Source organism: Microcaecilia unicolor, chromosome 10 (genome assembly GCF_901765095.1).
Source record: "Microcaecilia unicolor chromosome 10, aMicUni1.1, whole genome shotgun sequence".
NCBI lineage: Eukaryota > Metazoa > Chordata > Amphibia > Gymnophiona > Siphonopidae > Microcaecilia > Microcaecilia unicolor.
In genome coordinates this window covers 2653427-2678903 of record NC_044040.1, presented here as the reverse complement: position 1 = coordinate 2678903, position 25477 = coordinate 2653427, and the positions used below count along the sequence as shown (strand labels likewise).

Here is a 25477-nt window from a genome sequence, read left to right as displayed (position 1 = left end):
GAATGCCTTCCTGTTCTAGAAATGTGCGCATGCTTTGTGAAGTGAACTCACCCACCATTGTCGGTCTGAAGAACCTTTGGTTTTCTTTCAAATTTATTGCTCACCATGGCTACGTATTTCTTCAGCATGTCTGTGACTTGACTTTTCTCTTTCAGCAAATAGGCCACACAATATCTAGAGAAATCATCCAAGAATATCAGCACAAATCTGTTATTTCCCAATGATGGGATATTAAACGGTCCACATAAGTCACTGTGTATTAAGTCCAGCACTTTATTACTCCTATTTCCTGTGTATGCAGGAAATGAGGGTCTCACACCTTTTTGAGTAACACAGTCTATGCATTTCTCCATTTTGCCAGCATCTGCACTTATCTGAATGCCGGTGGCTAGTTGCCCACTGTGAAGATCCTGGATCACCTTAGAATCACGATGTCCCAGGCGGCGGTGCCAGATTTCCGGACTACATTTTCCATCATTCTTCCTTACTTGCGCCATATGTGAGGCTTCACCTGAAATGTTCAGCTTATAAACATCATTATGCATAAAAGCTTCAGCATACACTTCATCATTTTTAGAGATTGTGCACTTACTGTTTTCAAAATGAATCACAAATCCCTTCTTATCTAATGTAGATACACTAAGCATATTGCAAACTGCTTGGGGAATATACAAGACATCACTTACAGGAATTTCTTTAACTTCGTTAGACACTTTGCATTTTAAGAATCCAATACCTTTTGCTTGGATCTTAGCAGTCCCTGCGTTTGCAGTTTTAAGAATACCTTCCTCTGGACACATTTCCTGAAAGAAATTCTTACAATTGGTTAAATGGCATGTGCTCCCCGAATCCAAAATCCAAGTACTTTCATTTGAATTATTATTTACCATAGTCAAAGATTTTTCTGCCATTAGAAAGCCCTTGTGTTTATCTTTGTCCTTCATACATTTCCTGGTTTGAAAATTCTTTAGTTCCATTGGCTTAGGTGAGCTAGAGGGAGTGTTTTGTGTTTCCTTACACCATTTAGATACATGTCCCTCCTTTCCACATGAGTAGCAAATCAGCTTGCCCTTGGGTGGAGTTTTCCCATAGCTCCGCCTTCCTCTGTTCTTTGCCAAGAAATTTGTTTCATTTCTCTCTGACTTGCTTTGAGAACACATCTCCTCAGAATCATTTATTATGCATTCCTGCCTTAGTTTTGATGTTGCCTGTTCAAAAGATTGCCCTTCAATGGCCTCATTTACAGACCTAAAAACATCAAACTTCTTTGATAGTGAGGTAAAAGAAATGCTCTTTTCAATGCATCACACATGGGAATTCCAGAAAGTTCTAACTTTTGAAATGAAGACATAAGATGCATAATGTGATCATTACATTTACTTTTATCCCTTAATTTGGTTTCATTCAACTCTGCCAACCAAATTGGTTGCTGCTTTGCATATGTAGTTGCATACATAGTTCTCAGTTTATATAAAATGTCCTTTGGTGTATCTTTTCCCTCCACTAATATGGCTTGTTTTTCTGAGAGAGCTTCCAAAAGCATGCACTTCACATAATAGTTTGCATTGTCCCATTCAGCCATATTTTCAGCTATTCTGTCTTGGTCTAAGCATATATTTAATCTTTTGCTCGAAGGAGACACATGAATCTTAGTTCCCACTGCCGATAATTAAACTCAGTTAATTTAGGCACCTTGAGAGAATAGAACAATGGTGAATTTCTTCCCTCAGCCATTTTCCTAGCCTTCTGTCTGCTGTGTGGGGGGAGAGAGAGACAGACTGAATCTTTCCTTTAAAACTTAAGAGAAAAATGTGGCCTTTTTTTCTGCCTGGTAATATTTCTCTTCTTTTTCAATTCCTGGACCTGGGCCCATAACCCTTTTGTTGGATTATTTGTAGTAAATAATTAGCAGATTTTAGTACACACAGCTTCAGCTTTAGAAATGTTAATTTCTTTCTTCATCTCTCTCTCATTCACCCCTGAATAATTCACTGCTGAGTCACTTTAAAGTTGAAGTAACAAAACATCTGTTTACTCACAGTTTGTAGTTAGATTATAATCAGACAGGCATATATATACATATTACTATACATTTGTATTATCAGCTCCTTCCATGTGCTTAGATGGTAATGGATGCTCACACCACCATAGATCCTCTCAGGTTAGGAGAGATCATGAGCTCCATGTGCTCCATGTGCTGCATCTGCCCCCACAGGAAGTTGCATAGCTGTGTGACCTCTCTAAGTAATTCACATCAGAGGTCACAGAGTAATCACAGAGAAATAATAGGTGACAGGCAATGCATGTAAAATACAATTACATTCCAACAATAATGCCGTTGTATCGCTCCATGGTGCGACCGCACCTGGAATATTGTGTTCAGTACTGGTCTCCGTATCTCAAAAAAGATATAGTAGAATTGGAAAAGGTACAGCGAAGGGCGACGAAAATGATAGTGGGGATGGGACGACTTTCCTATGAAGAGAGGCTGAGAAGGCTAGGGCTTTTCAGCTTGGAGAAGAGACGGTTGAGGGGAGATATGATAGAAGTGTATAAAATAATGAGTGGAATGGATCGGGTGGATGTGAAGCGACTGTTCACGCTATCCAAAAATACTAGGACTAGAGGGCACGAGTTGAAGCTACAGTGTGGTAAATTTAAAACGAATCGGAGAAAATTTTTCTTCACCCAACGTGTAATTAGACTCTGGAATTCGTTGCCGGAGAACGTGGTATGGGCGGTTAGCTTGATGGAGTTTAAAAAGGGGTTAGATAGATTCCTAAAGGACAAGTCCATAGACCGCTATTAAATGGACTTGGAAAAATTCCGCATTTTTAGGTATAACTTGTCTGGAATGTTTTTACGTTTGGGGAGCGTGCCAGGTGCCCTTGACCTGGATTGGCCACTGTCGGTGACAGGATGCTGGGCTAGATGGACCTTTGGTCTTTCCCAGTATGGCACTACTTATGTACTTATGTACTTATGACCACATGTTCACTTGATCCGATACCCTCTAAGTTGATTCTTGAATCCAGATATGGCCTTGGTCCTCTGGCTCGGGCTATAATTAACAGCCTTTCTTCAGGGTCTGTCCTTGCTTGCTGGAAAACCACGGTTATTCATCCTCTGCTGAAAAACAGGTCTCTTGATAATTCCCTTGTTGCCAATTTTCACCCTGTCTCTAATCTGCCATTTTAAGCCAATTTACTAGAAAGATGTGTCTTTCTGCAGCTCGCGCAACATGCTGAGGCTACTAATGTACTAATTAGGCACCTAATCACACTGACCACCCTTCAACATCTTCAGTTCTTCTGTGACTGTTCTCTTGTGCTTGACTGCTTAAATATTTTAAATTTAAATGCTTTACTTTTTGTCTATTAGATTGTAAGCTCTTTGAGCAGGGACTGTCTTTCTTCTGTGTTTGTACAGCGCTGCGTACACTTTGTAGCGCTCTAGAAATGTTAAATAGTAGTAGCAGTAATGTGTTGCACCCTTTTCAAACAAGCTTCTATAAAACACGTTCTACTGAGTTGATCATGTTGTCCCTTGTTGAATGATTGTTGTTCTTCTCTTGATCAAGGAAAAGCCGTTCTGCTGATGTCATTAGACCTTTCTGCAGAGTTTGACCTTGTCTGTCATTCCTTACTGGTTTCTCGCTTGGCTTCTCTGAGGATTAGTGGGACTGTGCTGGTATGGTTCACTTCATTTCTTATTAATAAGACTTTTCACATATCTCGTCCTGCTTCGTCCTCTACTGCACTTCCGCTAGCTTGTGGGGTCCCTCAGGGTCCGGTCTTGTCCCCACTACTATTTAACATTTTTCTTAGCCCACTTGCTTTACTGATTCAAGAGATTTACTTGCTGTTATATCTGTGGATGATATCCTGCTAGTCTCACCCCAGAATCCTGCTAGTCCTGACTTTTCTTCACCCAAACGCTGTTTGGATAAAATTGACAATTGGTTTCCATCCATCATCTGGTTCTGAAACCCTAGACAATGGTGGGCCCTTTAGGTTACCCGTCACTAGTCCTTTCCCTCTAGTGCTTCCTGTTTTCAGGGATCTCCCATTCAACTGGTTGACATCTTCAAGTATCTTGGGGTTTACTTTGATATGGCCCTTGCCTTCGGATCACAAATTTCTGCAGTATCCAAATCTTGATTCCACTCCCTTTGGCTAATTCAGTCTTGTTGCCATTATCTTGATGACAGCAGCTGTGCAACTGTCCAATATCCAAACTGGACTATTGCAATGTTGTATATGCTGGTCTTCCTTCACTGGCCCTCAAAAAAAAAAAACTCCAAACTGTTCAGATTACCTCAATCTATTTGCTCATCCATGCCCATCGCTTTGACCCTGTATCCCTGCTTCTTAAACACCACTGGCTATCTATCAAGTACCATATAGCCCATAAGATTCTTATTCTGATTTTCAAAATCCTCCATCTGGGTTCCCCTCTCAACTCCCTATAAGCCAGCTCTCTGTTCTTCCTTGGGACATCAACTTGCCACACCTACTTTGTACCTGACCAGACATGAATCCACATGCCATTGTTTTTTTTTTCTCTTTGGCCCCTGCCCTCTGGAACTTTCTTGTGATGCCTGGTTTGGCTCACGTTCACAGTAGTGGTGGTATCTTGCAGTTTTTTCTGTCTGTCTTCTCTCTTCACTTATGGTCTACTCTCTTCCTGTTCTATTTATTTTGTAGTTCCTTTCTGTTTCCATTTATCTTGCAAACCTCTTTGACGTTTCCCTGAGAGGCAGTATATAAATACTGTAATAAACATAAACATAGGAGTTACATGCACATCTGCCTATGCCGTATTCTATAACATGCATGCCTAAATTTCACCTCTTGCAACTCAAAAGGGGGCGTGGCCATGAGAGGAACCTGGATAGGTCAGGATCATTCCCGGAAATTAGGCACAATGTTATAGAATACTTGGATATGCTCACCCAACTGCCCTCATTTGGACATAACCATTTATACCGGCTTTTGACAGGTGTAAGAGCTCACACCCAAAGATATGCGCAGGAAGCACGCCAAGCCAGGGCCACTGAGAGACTGGGCCGGGCCCGGGGCAAGGCTGCCCCCCCCCAGGCCATCACGCCACAGTCCCCACCTGCTCCCCTCCGGGGGGGGAACCCCCTGCATTGAAATCATCCGTGACTGAGCGCAGCACTGGCAGATCGGATTCGCCTCCTTCGGGCCTTTCCTCCTATGTCCCGCCCTCACGGAAGTTACATCAGATTAGGGCGGGACACAGGGAGGGAAGGCCCGAAGGGAGGCGAATCTGATCTGCTGCTGCTGCGCTCAGTCATGGAGGTGGCAGGTCAGGCGCTGTGATGATTTCAATGTGGTGGGCCCAGCCCGGTGGCAGATGGTCGACGGAGCTGAGGGCGGGTGAGACTGGGGATTGTGGTGCTGGGCCCCCCTTGGAGGCCCAAATCCGGGGAATTTTGTCCCCCCTGCCCCCCCTCTCGGCGGCCCTGTGCCAAGCTAAAGGGCGTTCTGTGCAAAGCATCTTTACAGAATACCATTTTAGCATGGACCATAACAACATTAACTAAGTTCAATAGTGCATACTTCGAAGGGGACATTAACATGGGTGGGCCAGGGGCATGTCAGCACTTGCATACAAATGACAGAGAATAGTAGCTAAGCGCGAGCATTTACGCCATGTCAAAGGCCTGTGTAAATATTGCAGCTTAATACTAACACTTCTGTGCCCAACTTTGCCGTTCTACAATACTTGCTTAGCGCTAATTTTTTTTTTTACCTAATTTTTGGTGCCCTTCATAGAATCTATGACATTAAACTCTGAATATCTGGGAAGTTTCCCTTCACTAGCTAGAACTATATATTCCATCCATATATTCCTATGGATGTCTCTAGCATTAGCACACTAATGTTTAGCATGCTTATAACGTGGCTTAGTAAACAAGGCCCTAGATTTTTACAGATAAGTGGGATAGAAATGTGTTAAATAAAAGATGTACATACATACATTTTACTGTCTGCTAGAAAGGCCACTGAATGCGATGGGACATTGAGTGAAACATCATCATCCTATATAATAAAACTCACCCTCAATGTTCTGAGGACACTGACGTCACTGTCAGGTCCTCTGGGCACTTCCTTCCGGTTCAAAGCCTTCGTGGTGGTGAAGCCACCGAAAACACTGTGTTGGGGCCCCGCCCTCGCGTCAAACGTGATGACGTCGAGGGCGGAGCAATGGCGTCAGTGGCTTGCCGAGGTCCGCAACAATGGCGGTCAGTGCCTTCAGAACGCCGAAGGGGTGAGTAGGGAGGGGGGGAGGTTCGGAAGGAAACCATGCTAGCGCCCGTTTCATTTGCGCAAGAAACGGGCATGTTTTACTAGTTTGATAATAAACAGTACACGGGTGCCGGTGAAGAGGACTGCAGAACAGGTGCAGCTGCCTGGATGATGTAGCCTGGAGAAAGGCAGATCAGGCATTTATTGAAACTATAATATTACAGGGAAACCAACAGCACTTGGTTTTATAGATGCTCACCAATTTCACACTGTTTTTCAAACATCCATATAAGGCGTACAATTTTAAACTTAGAGATGTGTTTTTGCATTTCACAAAATGCTAACATTGTGCATCTGTCAAGACCATTTTCTGAACCATTGACTTTTCTCACGTTCAGCAGGGGCCTGGGTTAATGAGCACACCACGGAAACAGATTTCTCACCTCATGGCACCTCAGTAATATTCTTATAGCTGAAAATTCAAATATGTGCTCTTTCTGGTGTTCACTGTGCACTTTGGAAATATGCTGACAATGGAATAAAATGGGAAGAATCCACCACCGTCCGAGAGATGCCAGCTGAAAACAGCCAACCTTAAGGACAAGTCAATTAATCAGAAGCTGAATGTGTTGGAGTCCTCGGTCACCTTTAGATTTGCAGATTGGGTTTCTCAGATGTCTGTTAAATTTCACACAGACCTGCCTGTAGAGAAGTCTACATAGTAACCTATTGAACGATGGCAGGATAAATACCAAAGTGTCCCACTGAATCTGTCTAGTTGATACTCATGCAATTGGACTGGTGTACAAACAAGTTGTCACATGCAGCCCTCTCCAAATATGTAACTTTCACCTGTTTACCTACCACTTTATAGCATTCCATGAATGAATGTACAAAATTTAATTCCATAATGGTCTCTGTCACCCTTGCTCAGGGATCTTGTCATCTTCAACTTTGCTTCTTTCAAGATCAGGAAGTACTTTTTCATGGAAATGGTGGTGGATACCTGGAAAGTCCTCCCAACAGAGATGGTGGAGACAAAAATGGTGATAGGATTCAAAAAAGTATGTGAGAAATACATAAAATCCCTACATTTGGAAAGGATAGAATCAAAGGAAAACTTAAAATGCTTAGATGATAACTCGAGTACTGGAGGAGAAAGGCCAGCACCAGGCAGATTTCTTTGGTCTGTTTCCAATCTGGACAGGCTGGAGTGGGCTTTGATAACTCCAATAGCTGGGAAGTAAGGCCTGTGTCGGGTGGAAAGTTTGGGACCAGGATTTTAATAGAACCGTAGAAGAATTTCAAAGTGGCCTCAATTTTGGTATAAGTCCAACAGGATTTCTTTCTCAGTAGCCAGAAAGCCTTCGCTTAATGAAAGACTCTCCAGGTAAAACTAGGGTTGTCTTCCAACCCTTTAATGCAAGAAGCAATTAGCTAGTTAGCCACACACAAAAGAATTAACACCAGCTGCCCATACTGTAGCAGGACTTGCTTATCCACTCCTAGTCTAGCTGAGATCATTTTCATTCACGTGCAGTTTTTCCTTAGGTTCATCACCCTTATTTCTATCTAACTCTCATCTGCCTCTGTCATAAGTCCTCTTGTACCCTATGTCGTCTGCTCATTTTTGTTTTAATGTGTATTGGGTTGACATAGAAAGTGGAACTGCCAGGGGGATAATGATGTCACTGGAACCACACACCGGTTATAAATGTTATTATTGTTGACCAAACATGACCGGATTTCAGCAAGTGCTTGTGTCAGGGGTCCTTACTGCTACACCATTCAAAATTAGGCTCATTTTCAAAGCACTTAGCCTCCCAAAGTGCTTTGAAAATATGCCTCAATAATTGAGTCAGAAAATCTTCACAAACTCCCTCCTTCATGGTCTGCTAAAATAAAGTGAAAGGAATCGACCAATTATATGAGAGGCTGAGGACCCCTGATGCAGGCACATGCCGAAACATGGCTGTGTAGGGTCAACAATAAAATTTATTTCCAGAGTATGGCTCCTGGCCCTCTGCACTTTTTCGCTGTTTCTCTTCTCAGTGGAATACTGTGCCATAATGTGTATTGTTGTTTGAATATGTTTACTGCTGTGATCGTCTATTCCCTGTGTTCAGCTTATTCTTGCTGCATACTGCCTGGCTGAATTTTCTTCAAAAGGTGGTAAATAAATCCTAATACACAAATAAATGATTCAGTCCTCTTTTTTTTTAATAGTTCACAGGGTGATTTAAATTCCTGTTTCAGTTGTTACATTGGGGTGTTCAGCCAGAAATTTTAGTGTTTTGTAGTTTCCTATGTCATGTCAGGGAATGTTTCGATTTCTTTGGTTATTTTTTTTCCAATCATGTCTTCATGGGAGCGATATCATTAAGAGTGCTCACTCTTTCAAAAAAAAGTGCACTATTCATGAAGATTGCACACTATTCACGAGAAGTGTGCACGCTTTCAAAAAGAGTGCACTATCCATGAAGATTGTGCACTATTCACAAGGAGTGCACTATTCGTGAAGATTGTGCACTGTTCACAAGGAGTGCACTATTCGTGAAGATTGTGCACTATTCACAAGGAGGGCACTATTCGTGAAGATTGTGCACTATTCACAAGGAGTGTACCCTTTATGAAGATGTGCACTATTCACGAGACGTGCATTATTCCTGGTAGTGTGCACATAACTGCAGTATTCATGCATGGCACACTATCAGAAGAGTGCAAACTCTTCATGAATAGTTTGATGTCTTTTGAAAGAGTGCACAATATTGATGGCACACTTAAAAAAAACATGAATTTTCATGTTGGTTCATTTTTGTTTGCCAACAACATGAAATCTAACACTGGCATATCCATTCAATATCCTTTACTATCCTCTTCTCTCTCTATGAGATCCCCTGTGCTTATGTTAGGCTCTGTTCTCCCTTCTGTCTTTGAGCCAAGACATCATATACCAAGTTTAATGCAGGTTTACGCAGCATTTAAAAGTACCTGTCCAGAGAGCAGCACCTGTTATTTGGATAACTATTGATGATTGGATCTATCCAGTGATTTTCAGTGTCAAAATAGTGCCACTGAAATCATTAGTAAACTGCCCAAGCAAACGGTTGTCCCATATCAGGACACACTGTTCAGATAATGTACTGGTCACCGCTCTATCCGGACATTCAATACTGGCCACTATTCGGATACTGGCACTGAATATGTGTGTATGGGGGGGGGGGGGGATTTCAAAACACGTTTGCTCTGTCTTGTGGAGAGACGATAGCTGTTAGTGCTGGAGTAGTGATGAAGGACGGAGTCCTGCTTTCATATTCTTTCAGCTTCCCTTGCTACTGCGAAACTGTTATTAAAACGCACTTTTCTGTTTGCTTCAAAGGTAGCTAAGGAAATCCTGCAAATACATAAATATTTTCTGATTTCGGAAAGAAACCAATAAACAACTATGTTCCTCCTTTCTGGATTTCTGTTTCCCATGGTGATTTTCTACCACATTTTAAACTTCAGCAGGGCAGGACTATATACTTAATAGGAAACAAATGTGCAGAGCAAAATATTCCACTCAAAATTCTTAGAAGTTGCCTTCAATCCTTTAAATGTTCCTTGGGTTTACCGGAGAACTCCTGACCTCAGTCTTCTCTACAAGACTTTGGTGTAGTTAATGTTTATAACTCTTTTAAAATCGTGTTTAATTGATTATGGTCCTGCAAATGCAGTCACTGGAGCAGAGGTTCTCAAAATTCAGCTCCGAATGCCGTTTGGTTTACAGAAGACTTCCTGATGGTGTAAGTTGAAGCCTCCAGGTTGGCACCCCATCCAGCATGTACAAAAAAATGTATTGAATGGGACGTTGACATCGGGCTTAATCCTAGCATTTTAAAATTAGAGTACTAAAAAAACCTGCTCATTGATATGGATTTTGAATAAGAGTATTCAATAATCATTCCTTGGAATGTGCTACAGTTCCAAAGGGATCCTGAATAGAAATGTTATAATGAGGAATGTAAGGGAAAAAAAATCTGATGCAATTGTATATGGCAGTGATTAAATAAATGTAGTTACCACAATGGTCACTTACATACACAGAAATAAATGTTAATAACCAGGCTAATTCTTTATTTATCTGATCTAATACATTTGTGCTGACTTTCCAAGTGTTATACAGTGCAGAGTGAGCTGTGATGATGTGCTGGATTCCTTTTTATAACGGTTGTGACACGATCTACTGGGAAAATCTGAAGAGGGATTTTTGTATGTAAATCCTCTTTTATACATGTCAAAGGTCTCTTATAAAATTACCCACGTTGTAGAAGCTGTTTTGACCCATGTTAAGTCGAGCTGATATTAGTCCCAGTATTTCAATAACATCACTAGTAGAGGAGTGTGGTAGCCGTGTTAGTCCACTCTTAAGGTTATTAATAGAAATCAAACAAATAAAACATGGAAAAGAAAATAAGATGACACCTTTTTTATTGGACATAAGTTGATTAGCTTTCGAAGGTTGCCCTTCTTCGTCAGATCGAAATAACATTTTCGATAACTATTTCCGATCTGACGAAGAAGGGCACCTTCGAAAGCTAATGAAGAAAATGTATTAAGTTATGTCCAATAAAAAAGGTATCATCTTATTTTCTTTTCCATGTTTTATTTTGTTTGATTTCTATTAATATCACTAAAACCCTTCTCATTATTTCTGTGCACCCTATATTATATCCTTTGTAGATTGTCAAAACCTGTTCCTCACATGTCTCCCAATGGAGAAATACTCACGCACTGACCGGATTGGCCGGGCCTCTGACCATTCGAGGCCATCCTGTATCAGATTCTCTTTATCAGAACATTCAGAAGGACACGAGTCGTCCTCCTCCACCTGGAACACAGTACATTGTTTTGCTACCCCCTTTTGCTAGCCTGTCTCCTCAGCGCTGAAGCTAGAATGAGGTTCATAGAGTGAGAATAGCCATATTCCAATCTATTCTATCACTGAAGACTTGCCTCTTCAACAAGGCATACCGTAACGATCCGTCATATGAACTTTAACGCAATACCACTTTATCTCTTATCCCAAATTGTGATCTCTTTATACTTGATTACTTAATCTACTATCCTGCTTATAATCGAATGAGAAAAACGCCCAAGTTCGACCTAAATCGGAGATGGACGTTTATCTCACAAAAACGAATAAAGCGGGTATAATCGAAAGCGATTTTTGGACGTTTTCAACTGCAATCCGTCGCGGGATGCGGACAAAGTTGATGGGGGCGTGTCAGAGGTGTGGCGAAGGCGGAAACTGGGGCGTGGTATCTGCCGAACAGAGATGGGCGCATTTCACCGATAATGGAAAAAAAGTATGCGTTTTTAGCTAGAATTTAGGACACTTTTCCTGGACCCTGTTTTTTCACGAATAAGGCCCCAAAAAAGTGCCCTAAATGACCAGATGACCACTGGAGGGAATCGGGGATGACCTCCCCTGACTCCCCCAGTGGTCACTAACCCCCTCCCACCACAAAAAATGAAGTTTCTCAACCTTTTTATTTTCACCCTCAATGTCATACCCAGCTCCATGACAGCAGTATGCAGGTCACTGGAGCAGTTGTTAGGGGGTGCAGTGGGCCTTCAGGCAGGTGGACCCAGGCCATCCCCCCTACCTGTTACAATTGTGCTGCTTAATGCTTATTAGTCGTCCAACCCCCCCCCCCAAACCCACTGTACCCACATGTAGGTGCCCCCCTTCACCCCTTAGGGCTATAGTAATGGTGTAGACTTGTGGGCAGTGGGTTTTGAGGGGGATTTGGGGGGCTCAACACACAAGGGAAGGGTGCTATGCACCTGGGAGCTCTTTTATCTTTTTGTTTGGTTTTGTAAAAGTGCCCCCTAGGGTGCCCGGTTGATGTCCTGGCATGTGAGGGGGACCAGTGCACTACGAATCCTGGCCCCTCCCACGAACAAATGCCTTGGATTTATTCGTTTTTGAGCTGGGCGCTTTCATTTTCCATTATCGCTGAAAAACAAAAACGCCCAGCTCACACATTGTTGAATAAAACATGGGCGTCTATTTTTTCCCAAAATACGGTTCGGTCCGCCCCTTCACGGACCCGTTCTTGGAGATAAACGCCCATGGAGATAGGCGTTTTCATTCAATTATGCCCCTCCATGTCACTCATGATCTTCATCTCTCACTCTGGAATGGCGATCGCCATGACGGAACAATATAAGCCACATTGAGCCTGCAAATAGGTGGGAAAATGTGGGATACAAATGCAGCAAATAAATAAATAAATAAAATAAATAAACTGTCTCTCCACACCAATCTATTCAGAACTCTGTTGCATGACATCTTTCAGCAGTATCACTACACCCTTAAAACCTCTCTTCTCAAGCCGCTCCATTGGCTCTGTTTCTGCACACAGTTCAAGCTCCACCCACTCACTTATAAATGCACTGATTCTGCATCTCCTTGTGTTTCTCTGCAGCTCCGCAGCTCCTCATGCTTCATTTTGCATCTCCTCAATCTTCACTCTGCAGTTCCTCACTCTTCATTTCACAGCTCTTCACGCTTCATTGCAGCCAGGGCCGGTCCTAGGGTTTCTGGCGCCCTCCTGCAGCCTGTTAGTGGACGCCCCTACCCATCCAGGGGTGGGCTCACTATGGCTCTTCCCCTACAGTAGTCACACCCCTTTTACTAGCCATGGCATCATTGAAAATATTACACCTGTCTTCCCTTCCCTCCCCTCCATCTATGTCCAACAATTCTCTCCCTGCCCTCCCCTCCATCCACCCATGTCCAGCAACTCCCCTGCCCTCCATCCATCTATCCATCCATATCCAGCAATTCTCCCCAGCTGCCCCCTCCATCCATCCATCCATATCCAACAATTCTCTTTCTCCCCTGCCCTCCCCTCCATGTCCAGCAATTTCTCCTCTCTCCCTGGGTCCTGTCCTCCCATCCATGTCCATCCTTGTCCATTGATGCTCCTCTCTCCCCTTCCCTCCTCCCTCCCCTCCCCTTCATGTCCAGCAATTTCTCCTGTCTCCCTGGGCCCTGCCCTCCCATCCATGTCCATCGATCAATGCTCCTCTCTCCCCTGCCTTCCCGCTCCCATGTCCACCTGCCCGCCCTCTTCTCTGGTTTAAATCTTGTGTTTAAATTCACCTCCGACGTCGCAGCAGCTGCGCAGCATCAGTGAAAGCGCTGCTGCCGACGTCTCCCAGCCTTCCCTTTGCTCGTTCGTTCCCTCAGTTTTCCGCCTTCTTCTGACTTCATTTCCTTGCGAGGGCAGGACACTGAGAAGGGAACGAATGAGCGAAGGGAAAGCTAGAGACGTCGGGCAGCGCTTTCACTGATGCTGCGCAGCTGCTGCGACGTCGGAGGTAAATTTAAATATAAGATTTAAATGCCCTAGGGCGGCATGGGTACCGGAGCAGGAAACCAAAGGCAGGGCTGCTGTCGGGGTCCGGGAGCTGAGGTAAGCGGCGAGGGTCAACATGGCGCGGCGGTGCCCTCCAGAGGTTGGTGCCCTCCTGCCATGCTTACCTCGCTTACTGGGTTGGACCGGCCCTGATTGCAGCTCTTCACACTCAGTCTGAAGCTCCTCAGCTCCTCACACTTCATTCTGCAGCTCTTCACGCATCAGTCTGCAGCTCCTCACGCTTCATTCTGCAGCTCTGCAGTCTTTTTCATACTTCAATATGCAGCTCCTCGTGCTTCATTCTTCAGCCACTCATGCTTCACTCTGCAGCTCCTCGTGCTCCATTGCAGCCCCTCACTCGTCACTTTCCAGCTCTTCATGCTTCATTTTGCATCTCCTCAATCTTCACTCTGCAGTTCCTCCATTTCACAGCTCCTCACGCTTCATTGCAGCTCTTCACACGTCAGTCTGCAGCTCCTCAGCTCCTCACACTTCATTCTGCAGCTCTTCACGCATCAGTCTGCAGCTCCTCAGCTCCTCACGCTTCATTTTGCAGCTCTTCAAGCTTCAGTCTGCAGCTCCTCAGCTCCTCACGCTTCATTCTGCAGCTCTTCACGCATCAGTCTGCAGCTCCTCAGCTCCTCACGCTTCATTCTGCAGCTCTTCACGCATCAGTCTGCAGCTCCTCAGCTCCTCACGCTTCATTCTGCAGCTCTGCAGTCTTTTTCATACTTCAATATGCAGCTCCTCGTGCTTCATTCTTCAGCCACTCATGCTTCACTCTGCAGCTCCTCGTGCTCCATTGCAGCCCCTCACTCGTCACTTTCCAGCTCTTCATGCTTCATTTTGCAGCTTCAATCTGCAGCTCCTCATGCTACATTGCAATTCCTCACGTTTCATTCTGCTGCTCCTCACTGAATTTTAGCTGCCAAACACACGATCTCTCTCTGAGAAGCCTGCATTCTTTTCACTTCAGCAATATGCAGAGTCCTTATCTAATTTTTTACCACAAACCCAACTACAGTCATTTTAAATGAGTTTTAAATAAATAAATATTTGATTTGTAGCAATAACTGAAGGCAATTTTATTTTCTTTAAAACTATATTCAGGCTGGCTTCTGTGTCAGAATTTAAGAAGGCATGGGACAAGCATGTGGGATCGCTTAGGAAAAGGAAGAATTAGGAGTTACAGAGGATGTGCAGACTGGATGGGCCATTTGGCCTTTATCTGCCATCATGTTTCTATGTTTCTAATGTAATTTGGTGCAGAAAGTGAAATGACAATAGTACTGTGATTATACTTTTGTAGCAAAACATTAATAAATTGTTTAGTGCACCTTAAAATAATTTTGCATGCATAAAGTTGTTTAATATTATTTTAATCAACTCCATGAGCTATAATTTGTTAGTGAGCCTTGAATCAGGGCTCAACAAACCCCAGGTACCAGGTCACCATGGTGACTTAAAAATTAAACCTGGATTCTAAGTTTTGTTGGCAGAACTTATGGACAGTTGAAATTGTACAGAATGCAGCATCAGCAGCCTGCTGTCCTCTTCCACCCCCCTCCCCCATGATACCTTCAATGCATGTCCACATGCATCCACCTCCCCTCCAGTCCCTGGCCCAGTGGAGGAAAAAGACAATGGCTGTGTGTCAAGCCACATCCTGCTGCGGAGATGTGAATTAAACATTTGAATTATGTAAATGTACAGTGTCCCGCTCCCCCCATCGGTTCAAATTTTGAATTCAGCTCTATGCTGGGGTGGGGGTAAGAGGGAGAGAGAGTTTCATCTCTGTGTGCTGAGGGTGGGGGGAGAGCTGCATGTCTCTATGCTATGGGGAAGGAGGGGCACAAAGACCTGAGGAAGCTGAGGGAGTGATTGACTTTCAGCTGTGGCTTTTGGGGGCAGGTGTGAGCAATAGGGTGAGTTTGGCTCCTTGTTGCAGATGAATGATGAGATGCTAACCCTGCTGCCTTTTTGGGTAGGTGAGTGGGTTGCTGTTTTACCCTCTCCTCATTTCCCACCAGCCACAATCTAAAGCCTCTCTCCAAGGTCAGAGAAGCTGCAGATAGGTGTGCGGTGGGGAGATCAGTTACCTCTGTCTCTATACCTTCTCTTCTTGTGTGCATCACCTTGAGTACATTATGAATGAGTGGTTTATTCTCAAGTCCTGCCTTAAATCAATATAGTGAAAATGGAAATTTTCCTTTTAAATTAAATGTGTGGAAGTAACTGAAAACAATTACACATGAAAATCAGAAAATTCATGAAAAAAACCCCATCTATCTGAATTTTTCTTTCCACGGACATCCGTAATCAGCCGTCGATGCTGCAACCATTCATTACCAGTCTATCAGCAAAGCAGAGTTGTCTTGCTGGACGCAGCTCAAGGAAGGCTGGGGTCAGGCTTTCAGTTTTAGGGGTGCTCACTATACTCGTTAGGAGTCACGGACCAAGAAACAGATCTAGGTGTCATCGTTGATGATACGTTGAAACCTTCTACTCAGTGTGCTGCTGCGGCTAAGGAAGCGAATAAAATGTTAGGTTTTATTAGGAAAGGAATGGAAAACAAAAATGAGGATGTTATAATGTCTTTGTATCGCTCCATGGTGCGACCGCACCTCGAATATTGTGTTCAATTCTGGTCGCCGCATCTCAAAAAAGATATAGTGGAATTAGAAAAGGTGCAGAGAAGGGCGACAAAAATTATAAAGGGGATGGGACGACTTCCCTTATGAGGAAAGGCTAAAGTGGCTAGGGCTCTTCAGCTTGGAGAAAAGGCAACTGAGGGGAGATATGATAGAGGTCTATAAAATAATGAGTGGAGTTGAACGGGTAGATGTGAAGCGTCTGTTCACGCTTTCCAAAAATACTAGGACTAGGGGGCATGCGATGAAGCTACAATGTAGTAAATTTAAAATGAATCGGAGAACATTTTTCTTCACTCAACGTGTAATTTAACTCCGGAATTCGTTGCCAGAGAATGTGGTAAAGGCGGTTAGCTTAGCGGAGTTTAAAAAAGGTTTGGACGGCTTCCTAAAGGAAAAGTCCATAGACCGTTATTAAATAAACTTGGGGAAAATCCACTATTTCTGGGATAAGCAGTATAACATGTTTTGTACATTTTTGGGACCTTGCCGGTTATCTGTGACCTGGATTGGCCACTGTTGGAAACAGGATGCTGGGCTCGATGGACCTTTGGTCTTTCCCAGTATGACAATACTTACGTACTTAAGTAGTAGTAGTATTTAAGATTCTGTTGCTATTATTTCAGATTTTACATGGAATGTTGCTAGTGGTTAGTGCAGTGGAATTTGATCCTGGGGAACTGGGTTCAATTCCCACAGCAGTTCCTTGTGACTCTGGGCAAGTCACTTAACCCTCCATTGCCCCAGATATAAATAAGTACCTGTATATACTAAGTAAATTGCTTTGAATGTAGTTGCAAAAACCATAGAAAGGCAGTATATCAAACCCCACTTCACTTTCCCTAAAGCTACCTGTCTTTATAATTGTTATCATTAGTTTAGGGAAGGGAAATGGGACTTGATATACCGCCTTTCTGAGGTTTTTGCAACTACATTCATAGCAGTTTACATATATTCAGGTACTTATTTTGTACCAGGGGCAATGGAGGGTTAAGGGATTTGCCCAGAGTCACAAGGAGCTGCAATGGGAATCGAACCCAGTTCCCCAGGATCAAAGTCCACTGCACTAACCACTAGGCTACTCCTCCACTCATTCCACCAATAAGAGCCAATGTCATCAGTGATGTCACAATGGCTTGATTGCCCGATACTTGGCTCACTTCTGATATTGTGATGTCATAAGGGAAATGGGACTTGATATACCGCCTTTCTGAGGTTTTTCTGCAACTACATTCAAAGTGGTTTACATATATTCAGGTACTTATTTTGTACCAGGGGCAATGGAGGGTTAAGTGACTTGCCCAGAGTCACAAGGAGCTGCAGTGGGAATCAAACTCAGTTCCCCTGGATCAAACTCTGCTGCACTAACCACTAGGCTACTCATCCACTCCTAATATTTGAAAAATGGCATCTAATGGCACATATAAGGAATATATATGCAATGACTAGATGCCAGTGGACAATATAAGACCTTCTTTGGTCTGTGATGGTCATTAGGAAGTATTTGATCATTTATAAGCACAGAGTGGAAATTGATTGCAGAAATTGATATTAAATATGAATATATATGTGTTTTTTATTTTTCATGCAATGATTCCACACAGCATTTGTAAGGGGTCAAGAGACTGCCATCTCCCGCTGCTAGGGGAGGGCTCTTACCATGCCCGTAACAATGTGCTTTAGGATATCTGTTGGAGGTGATGCAGTGGGACTTAGTGGGGTTCCAGGGGTGATCCAGGAATTTAACCAGTCAGCTGCTGGATTGCTTTGAATATCAGGCAGTTTATTATTGACCTGACATAGCCGTGTTTCTGCCTCAGGGGTCCTACCATTAATACATTGTTATAAAGAGTTTCATACATTTAAATATTAAAAAAAAAACTCGCAGCGAGCTTTGGATGCATTGAGGGCAATACTATAAACGAAGCCACCTGTATTTAGGTGCTGTTGCATATGTAAATGTTTAGAACATAAGTGCACACTTACCCGCTGCAGAATGCCTAAGCGCTGTTCTCAGGGTGTACATAACGGAGCGTAGCACAGAAATGCAAGGGGTGTGTAGACATGGGCAGGACATGGACGGAGCTCCCAGTCATATGCAGAACTTACAGAATCCATAGAGGCCCTTTTACAAAGTGGCAGCGTAGGTTTACTGCACGCTAATCTGGAAGTACCACCAGCCCAACGCGGGCACCATTTCCTGTGCTAGGGAACGTAGCTGGCTATTTTCTAGCACTGCGCTAACCCGGCAGTAATCAGGCAGTGCCACGTGCTACCTGGTTATCGCCAGGTTACTGCAGGAGCCCTTACTCCCACCCAGGGGCGTAGCTATGGGGGGCCTGGGCCCCCACAAATTTCATCCAGGACCCTGGTTTGGCTGGCGGGGGGGGGGGGGTCCCCAAACACTGCCAGCCGAAGCCTTCTTCTGCGCAGTCTCCGGCTCAGCTGTGTTCGCTGCCTACTCCCTGCTCTTCTTCCTTCTTGCTCCTCCTGTGCACGCTGACACTCGGCAGTCTCCGGCGCAGCCGCGTTCGCTGCCTGCCCCCTGCTCTTCTTTCTTCTTGCTCCTCCTGTGCACGCTGACACTCGGCAGTCTCCGGCGCAGCCGCATTCGCTGCCTGCCCCCTGCTCTTCTTTCTTCTTGCTCCTCCTGTGCACGCTGACACTCGGCAGTCTCCGGCGCAGCCGCGTTCGCTGCCTGCCCCCTGCTCTTCTTTCTTCTTGCTTTTCCTGTGCACGCTGACACTCGGCAGTCTCCGGCGCAGCCGCGTTCGCTGCCTGCCCCCTGCTTTTCTTTCTTCTTGCTCCTCCTGTGCGTGCTGAAGAAGGCTTCGGCTGGCAGGGGTTGGAGACCCCCGCCAGCAAAGTTATTTTGTTTGTGAGGAGGCAAGGCGATGGGGGGTGAGGAGGTGAGGCAGTGGGGGAGGTGAGGAGGCGAGGTGTGGTGGGGGGCGGGTGGCGGCGAGGCGGCACTCAAAATGTGTCCCCCCAAACCTCGGGTTCTGGCCCCCTCCCACTGAGTTCTGGCTATGCCCCTGCTTCCACCTGAGTGGGTGGCAGTAAATGCTTCCCCTCGCATGGCCACGCAGTATGAGCAATCTTACAACATGGCTATAGCTATTTTCAGGCATTTTTACCCACTGTGGTAAAAAGGGCTGCAGCGGACGGGAAAAACATCCCCCACCGTTAGTGCAGGGCCCTTTTTACCCCAGCTTAGTAAAAGGACCCATAGCCTCAGTGCCACCACAGTTCTCTGTACCCTTCTCCACCACCGCCAATTCCAGGCTCCGCCCTTTCTGCCTCGCCTCTCCCTATGCTTGGAATAAACTTCCTGAGCCCATACGCCAAGACCCCTCCCTGCCCATCTTCAAATCCTTGCTCAAAGCCCACCTCTTCAATGTCGCCTTCGGCACCTAACCATTCTACCTCTATTCAGGAAATCTAGACTGCCCAATTTGATTGACCGCACTTTTGTCCTTTAGATTGTAAGCTCCTTTGAGCTTGAGAAATATAGAATGCCCCAATCTATCCACCCTATCAGATTAACTGTTCATTCGTCCTCTAGATTGTACACTTGTCTTTAGATTGTTCTCTTGTCTTTTAGATTGTAAGCTCTTTGAGCAGGGACCGTCCTTCTTTGTTAAACTGTACAGCGCTGCGTAACCCTAGTAGCGCTTTAGAAGTGTTAAGTAGTAGCAGTAGTTCTACCAGAGCTATGAAAGTAAATGCAAGCCCCATGCCATTATAAAACAGGTCTCCACTGTGCATCCTCGGGATCCCTAGATGTAGAATTGTCCCCTTTGTCTGTTTTGATAACAATAGTTCTGTGCCCTGATTTTTAATTTGTTTGGGGGTTTTATATGGGCACAATGTCCAATTAATCAGACCAATAATGTAGAAAAAATGTCCAAAAAACCTTTTTCTCTGAAATTCATTTTCCAAGATTTAGGGCCAACATTCTGATCAGCTCCTTGCAAGTAGGAAAGCAGAGACTCAGAGATAAACAGCTTTCTCTGGCTTTAGCACTTGTGCAAATCCCACACTTTTGACTCTGACAAAAATGCTAATAAGACATTCTGGCATCTCTTTTAACATATTTTTTTTCTGTACATTTTATAGCTTGTAAAACATTGCTGCTTTACATTGCTAAGTAGAAGGAATTTGTACCTTTGACTGAACGTTTTGGCCTGAGGGCGGGTGGTTCTTAATGACTGCTTTGGTTACAGTTCTAATAATAAGGCATTGTAAGGCCAATGGACTGGAAGTGCCTTGAAAGCCAATTAATGCATTCTTATAAGAAGAAGATTTCATGGTGATGGTGGCCTTCTGGGACTTTGAAACGATGTCATTTCACTTAGCTTGATCTTTAAAAAAAGACATCCTATGAGGTGGATCCTTAGTATCATTCAGCAAAGAAGCCTGTAATTTTCCATTTTCAGCTCAATGAGTGAGAAAAGTGGTGAATGCAAATTAAAGAGCATAGGATTCTATCTACAATAGCTGTAGGATTGAAAATTATTTTCCTTTAAATAATATCCATCTCTGTAAAGTCTTAAGTTTACTTTATCAAATAATTATAAATGCAAACTTTGTTTCAGCTGTGAATGCAGCATTTGTGTAGATAAATGTCTGAAAGGGACACGGTATATGCTTAGAACTCATTTGTGTAAAGTGAAATGAGGTCTTGCTCTGTGAGCTTTGCATAAACATCTGAAGGTCTGTTTGCCCCTCCTTAGAAAGACTGAAATGATCCATAGCAGAGAGTCAGACATGGGACAGTCTATGCGGGTGTTACACAGTAGCCTCAAGTTCCTGTGATCGTCTTGCATATGACATAGTGACCTCCAATGGTAGGCATTTCCTGTTAATGCTTTAGAAGGTCAAGTACTGTTGGCTTTACCTGATGTATTCAAGTGGAGGAGTGGCCTAGTGGTTAGAGCACCAGTCTTGCAATCCAGAGGTGGCCGGTTCAAATCCTGCTGCTGGTCCTTGTGATCTTGGGCAAGTCACTTAACCCTCCATTGCCTCAGATACAAACTTAAATTCTGAGAGAAATATCCAGAGTACCTGCATGTAATTCACCTTGAGCTACTACTGAAAAGGTGTGAGCAAAATTGAAATAAATAAACTTGATTTCACCAGGGCATTCCTACCTGCCATTCATTATTACTAAACATACATGTCCTGTATATTCTATTAGAAATATAGCAGTGTCAACAATCTAGAGACGATCTTCAGGGGAGTGGTCAAGATGGCATCAATGATCCAATGCCGAGAGTTGGGTGTAAGTCTGTGCTATTTTGCTTTTTACCATATCTTTGCCAACATGCCCTATACCAAGAGGAAAGGAGTAGTAAAAGCCACTCCCTCCGCAGTTCATTGGCTGCCCTTGGCACAGCAGACCATTGACCGCTTTGCTGTTGGACCCCTTCCAGTGGTAAGGGATGCTAGCCCTGCTTAGAGGTCTGATGGAGGAGGATCAGCCTCATTGGGGACATGATACATCTCTATCGCTCCCAAAGCTGGCAGTTCCTCCATGTCCGGTGTTGGCATCTGACTGGGGTGTGGAAGCACGTGCTGCTGAAGCTGTTGCAGATCAGTTCAAGTGTTATCTCCATGGGAGCTTTTGAAACCACCACCTCTCCTGATGTTTCAATGTTTAGCCTAGATTCATCTTTCCTGATGCCCTCCTTGGTTGCACTTCTCGCAGCAGCTTCAACAGTGCATGCTTCCACATCCCAGACAGATGCTGACACTGGATATGGAGGAACTGCCGACCTCAGGGACGATAGAGATGTATCATGCCCCAATGAGGCTGTTCATCTTCCATCAGACCTTGAAGCAGGGCTAGCCTCCCTGACCATTGGAAGGAGTCCAACAGCAAAGCAGTCAATGGTGCTAGGGGCAGTAAATGAACTGCAGAGGGAGCGGCTTTTACTACTCCTTCCCTCTTGGTATAGGGCATCTTGGCAGAGATATGGTAAAAAGCAATGCTCAGTTTAGCGAAAACTGAGCATGTGTGGCGGGGGGAGGCCTGGTGCTGAGGCAGCGATGGTTGCAAGTGGAGGAGAACTTTCACTGGTGAGGCATTGGGGACCCCTGGCAGCCAGGGGTCCTGAACACAAGTTCAGGGGCCCAGCCCCCCCCCCCCCCACCCAGTGGCTATGCCCCTGACTCACAGTCCCTGTGGAGTGGGAGTCCCAGTCATTGTGCATTAGCAACCCCCGCTAGCTGAACTTATAACCCATTTTACCTGAGATCCAAAAGAAACCCCACTGCAGTGTCTAGTTTGAGTTGGTGATGTGGCCAGAGGGGTGACGGAATTTAAAAATGGAGGTCAATGAAGACTCTGACATCAGAACCCAACACAAAAACTGGTTTTGATTGATCTGAAACCCAAATGAGCAGAGGAAAAGCCTGGGCCAATATCTATATCTGTCTATTTATACATACTGTATGTATATGTGTATATCATCTGTATGTAATAATATAAATGAGCCATATAAAGTTATCGATCTGGCATCAAAAGATGTTCATGTTCCTAAGCTTCAGCATTTCTATAACATAGCTCTATTTTTGCAGAAGTAGCTGTAATTGTTAGTGGTTGGTCTAAATTCATCACTGCGGTGTGCTTGACACATGGACAATTAAGAGAAATCCATAAGTGGTTCTGAAGACCAGTCAAAGAGTAAATGCAGAGAGCTGACAGTAGAATGGTGCAGGCTAGAAATGGTAAAACGAGTACAAAGGAGATTAAAAACAAAAAGCGTTACCTTCCTAATCTTTGGGGACTGCAGTTTTCCTATAACCTTGCCTTTTCAGCAGATGCCGCCCTGTGATCCTCATCTGTCTTACATACACTCATTTTGTTTTTCTCTTGCAGAAATGCTAGAATCCAACAATGTCATTACCTTCGCTGGCCTGGCCAACAGCTCCAGTTACCACATCTTTGTTCTGGATGAAGAAAGAAGCCGGTTGTTCGTCGGAGCAAAGGATCACATATTTTCATTTAATTTAGTTAACATCAAGGACTTCCAAAAGGTATCATCACTTCCACGCTTGGGTCACGTTAATTCTAGAATATGGGCAGTTATCATATCCAGTGTACATTAGGTGAAGAAGGTGATTAAGGCAAAAATCGCTGGGTCAATATTCAGGATTCAGCTGTGTCATTTCCAAATTCACATGGTCTTCAATATGAGCAACCCTTAAGCTGTTATTTTAGCACAGATCCCATTTTATTCAATGAGACTAAGTTACTAAGAACTGGGGTTGACAGTTAAATAATACATCTTAACAGTAGCTCACTCCGATAACTTCCTCCCCCCCCCCACCCCCACCCCCAAGTCCTTGCTCCCAAATTGCTGTCACTGTGAATGGATAACTTCTCATCAAAGATTATGTGGATACAATGGATCAGGATTAGAGGCGTGCAGGGGTCAGGACTAAAGGTTATCTGGTAGGGATATGCATGGGAAACATTTGTGGTTCATTTTCAGGTTAGTTTGGGGCTTTTTCCTGATTTTAGATGGGTTTTTTTTGTTTTTCACATCTATATTAATAATTCTCACCTCCAATTCTGAAGCTCACAGTGTGGCAGGGAAACACTGAAGCCCTGTACTGTTGCTGCCTGTCAGCACCACTCACTCTCACTGTCACTTATACACCCACCCTCAGCCACGCCCCCCCAGCCACGCCCCTTCCGGACATAATTCTCTACCTGAACGTTCCATTGAGGCCACAAGCTCCTGCCACTTCCGTGAAGGGTTCGTAACTTCATGGTGGTGAAGCCTCTGTCTGTCTGTCTCACGCCCTCGCGTACAACGTCGTTACGTCGGGGGCGGAGCCATTGCACCAAAAGCGTGACGTCGCAACCAGAGCCAGAGGAACAACAGGAAGGCAGGTGGAGCCATTTCACGTTACGTCGGGGGTGGACCCATTTCTCAAAAACCGTGACGTCGCGACAACAGCCAGAGGGACAACAGGAAGGCAGGCGGAGCCATTTCGCTGAACGCGTGACATTGCGGACGCAACCCTCTGCCTCACAATGACCTCCCAGTGCGCCAGCGATACACAAATGGCGCCCACCACGACCTTCGAAAACGTGACAAAACGAAACCTGCTCATCCTGTTCCCCAGGTATGTTAGGTGCGTCGCCGGGACCACAAGGGGGGAGCAGCGGTATTCACAACCTGCATCGGGGTAGAAAGGGGGTGCAGTCGGTGTGGACACTCGAAACCTTTCCCTCAAATCCCCTTGCTAGCGCCCGTTTCATTTCGCCCAGAAACGGGCCTCTTTTACTAGTATTTAAATAATTTGTATGCTAAGGGGTAAAATTCTATACGGGTCAGGTAAAATTACGATGTCTAAAGTATTTGCAGTAAGTGTGAATTCTATAATGTACATAAGTAATGCCATACTGGGAAAAGACCAAGGGTCCATCGAGCCCAGCATCCTGTCCCCGACAGCGGCCAATCCAGGTCAAGGGCACCTGGCAAGCTACCCAAACATACAAACATTCTATACATGTTATTCCCGAAATTGTGGATTTTTCCCAAGTCCATTTAGTAGCGGCCTATGGACTTCCAACCCCTTTTTAAACTCTGCCAAGCTAACCGCCTTCACTACGTTCTCCGGCAACAAATTCCAGAGTTTAATTACGCGTTGGGTGAAGAAACTTTTTCTCTGATTTGTTTTAAATTTACTACACTGTAGTTTCATCGCATGCCCCCTAGTCCTAGTATTTTTGGAAAGTGTGAACAGACGCTTCACACTTATGGCAGTTATGTACAAAATTGCCATTACGGAATTTTAGCAGAAGTTCTCAATTGTGCGCTTAACTTTAGCTCAACCACTTACGCTTCAGTCCTGCCAATTATATATATATATATTTTTTTTGTTACATTTTGTACCCCGCACTTTCCCACTCATGGCAGGCTCAATGCGGCAGGCAATGGAGGGTTAAGTGACTTGCCCAGAGTCACAAGGAGCTGCCTGTGCCGGGAATCAAACTCAGTTCCTCAGGACCAAAGTCCACCACCTAACCACTAGGCCACTCCTCAAATATATGTAACTGACTGTATTTAATAGCCTTAGCACATATGTGTTAAGCATGGCCTTGACCTACCCACATCCACACCTC

The 25477-nt window shown here is 44.4% G+C and overlaps 1 protein-coding gene across 2 annotated transcripts in view; it reads left to right on the top strand.

The window, feature by feature from the left end:
- SEMA3A (semaphorin 3A) overlaps window positions 1–25477 on the top strand; it is a 321151-nt gene that overhangs the window by 72111 nt on the left and 223563 nt on the right. For both annotated transcript variants that reach the window (XM_030216059.1, XM_030216058.1), the window contains exon 2: window positions 23219–23376. In XM_030216059.1, coding sequence (XP_030071919.1) covers window positions 23219–23376 — 158 coding nt within the window. The remainder of the gene's footprint in view (window positions 1–23218; window positions 23377–25477) is intronic.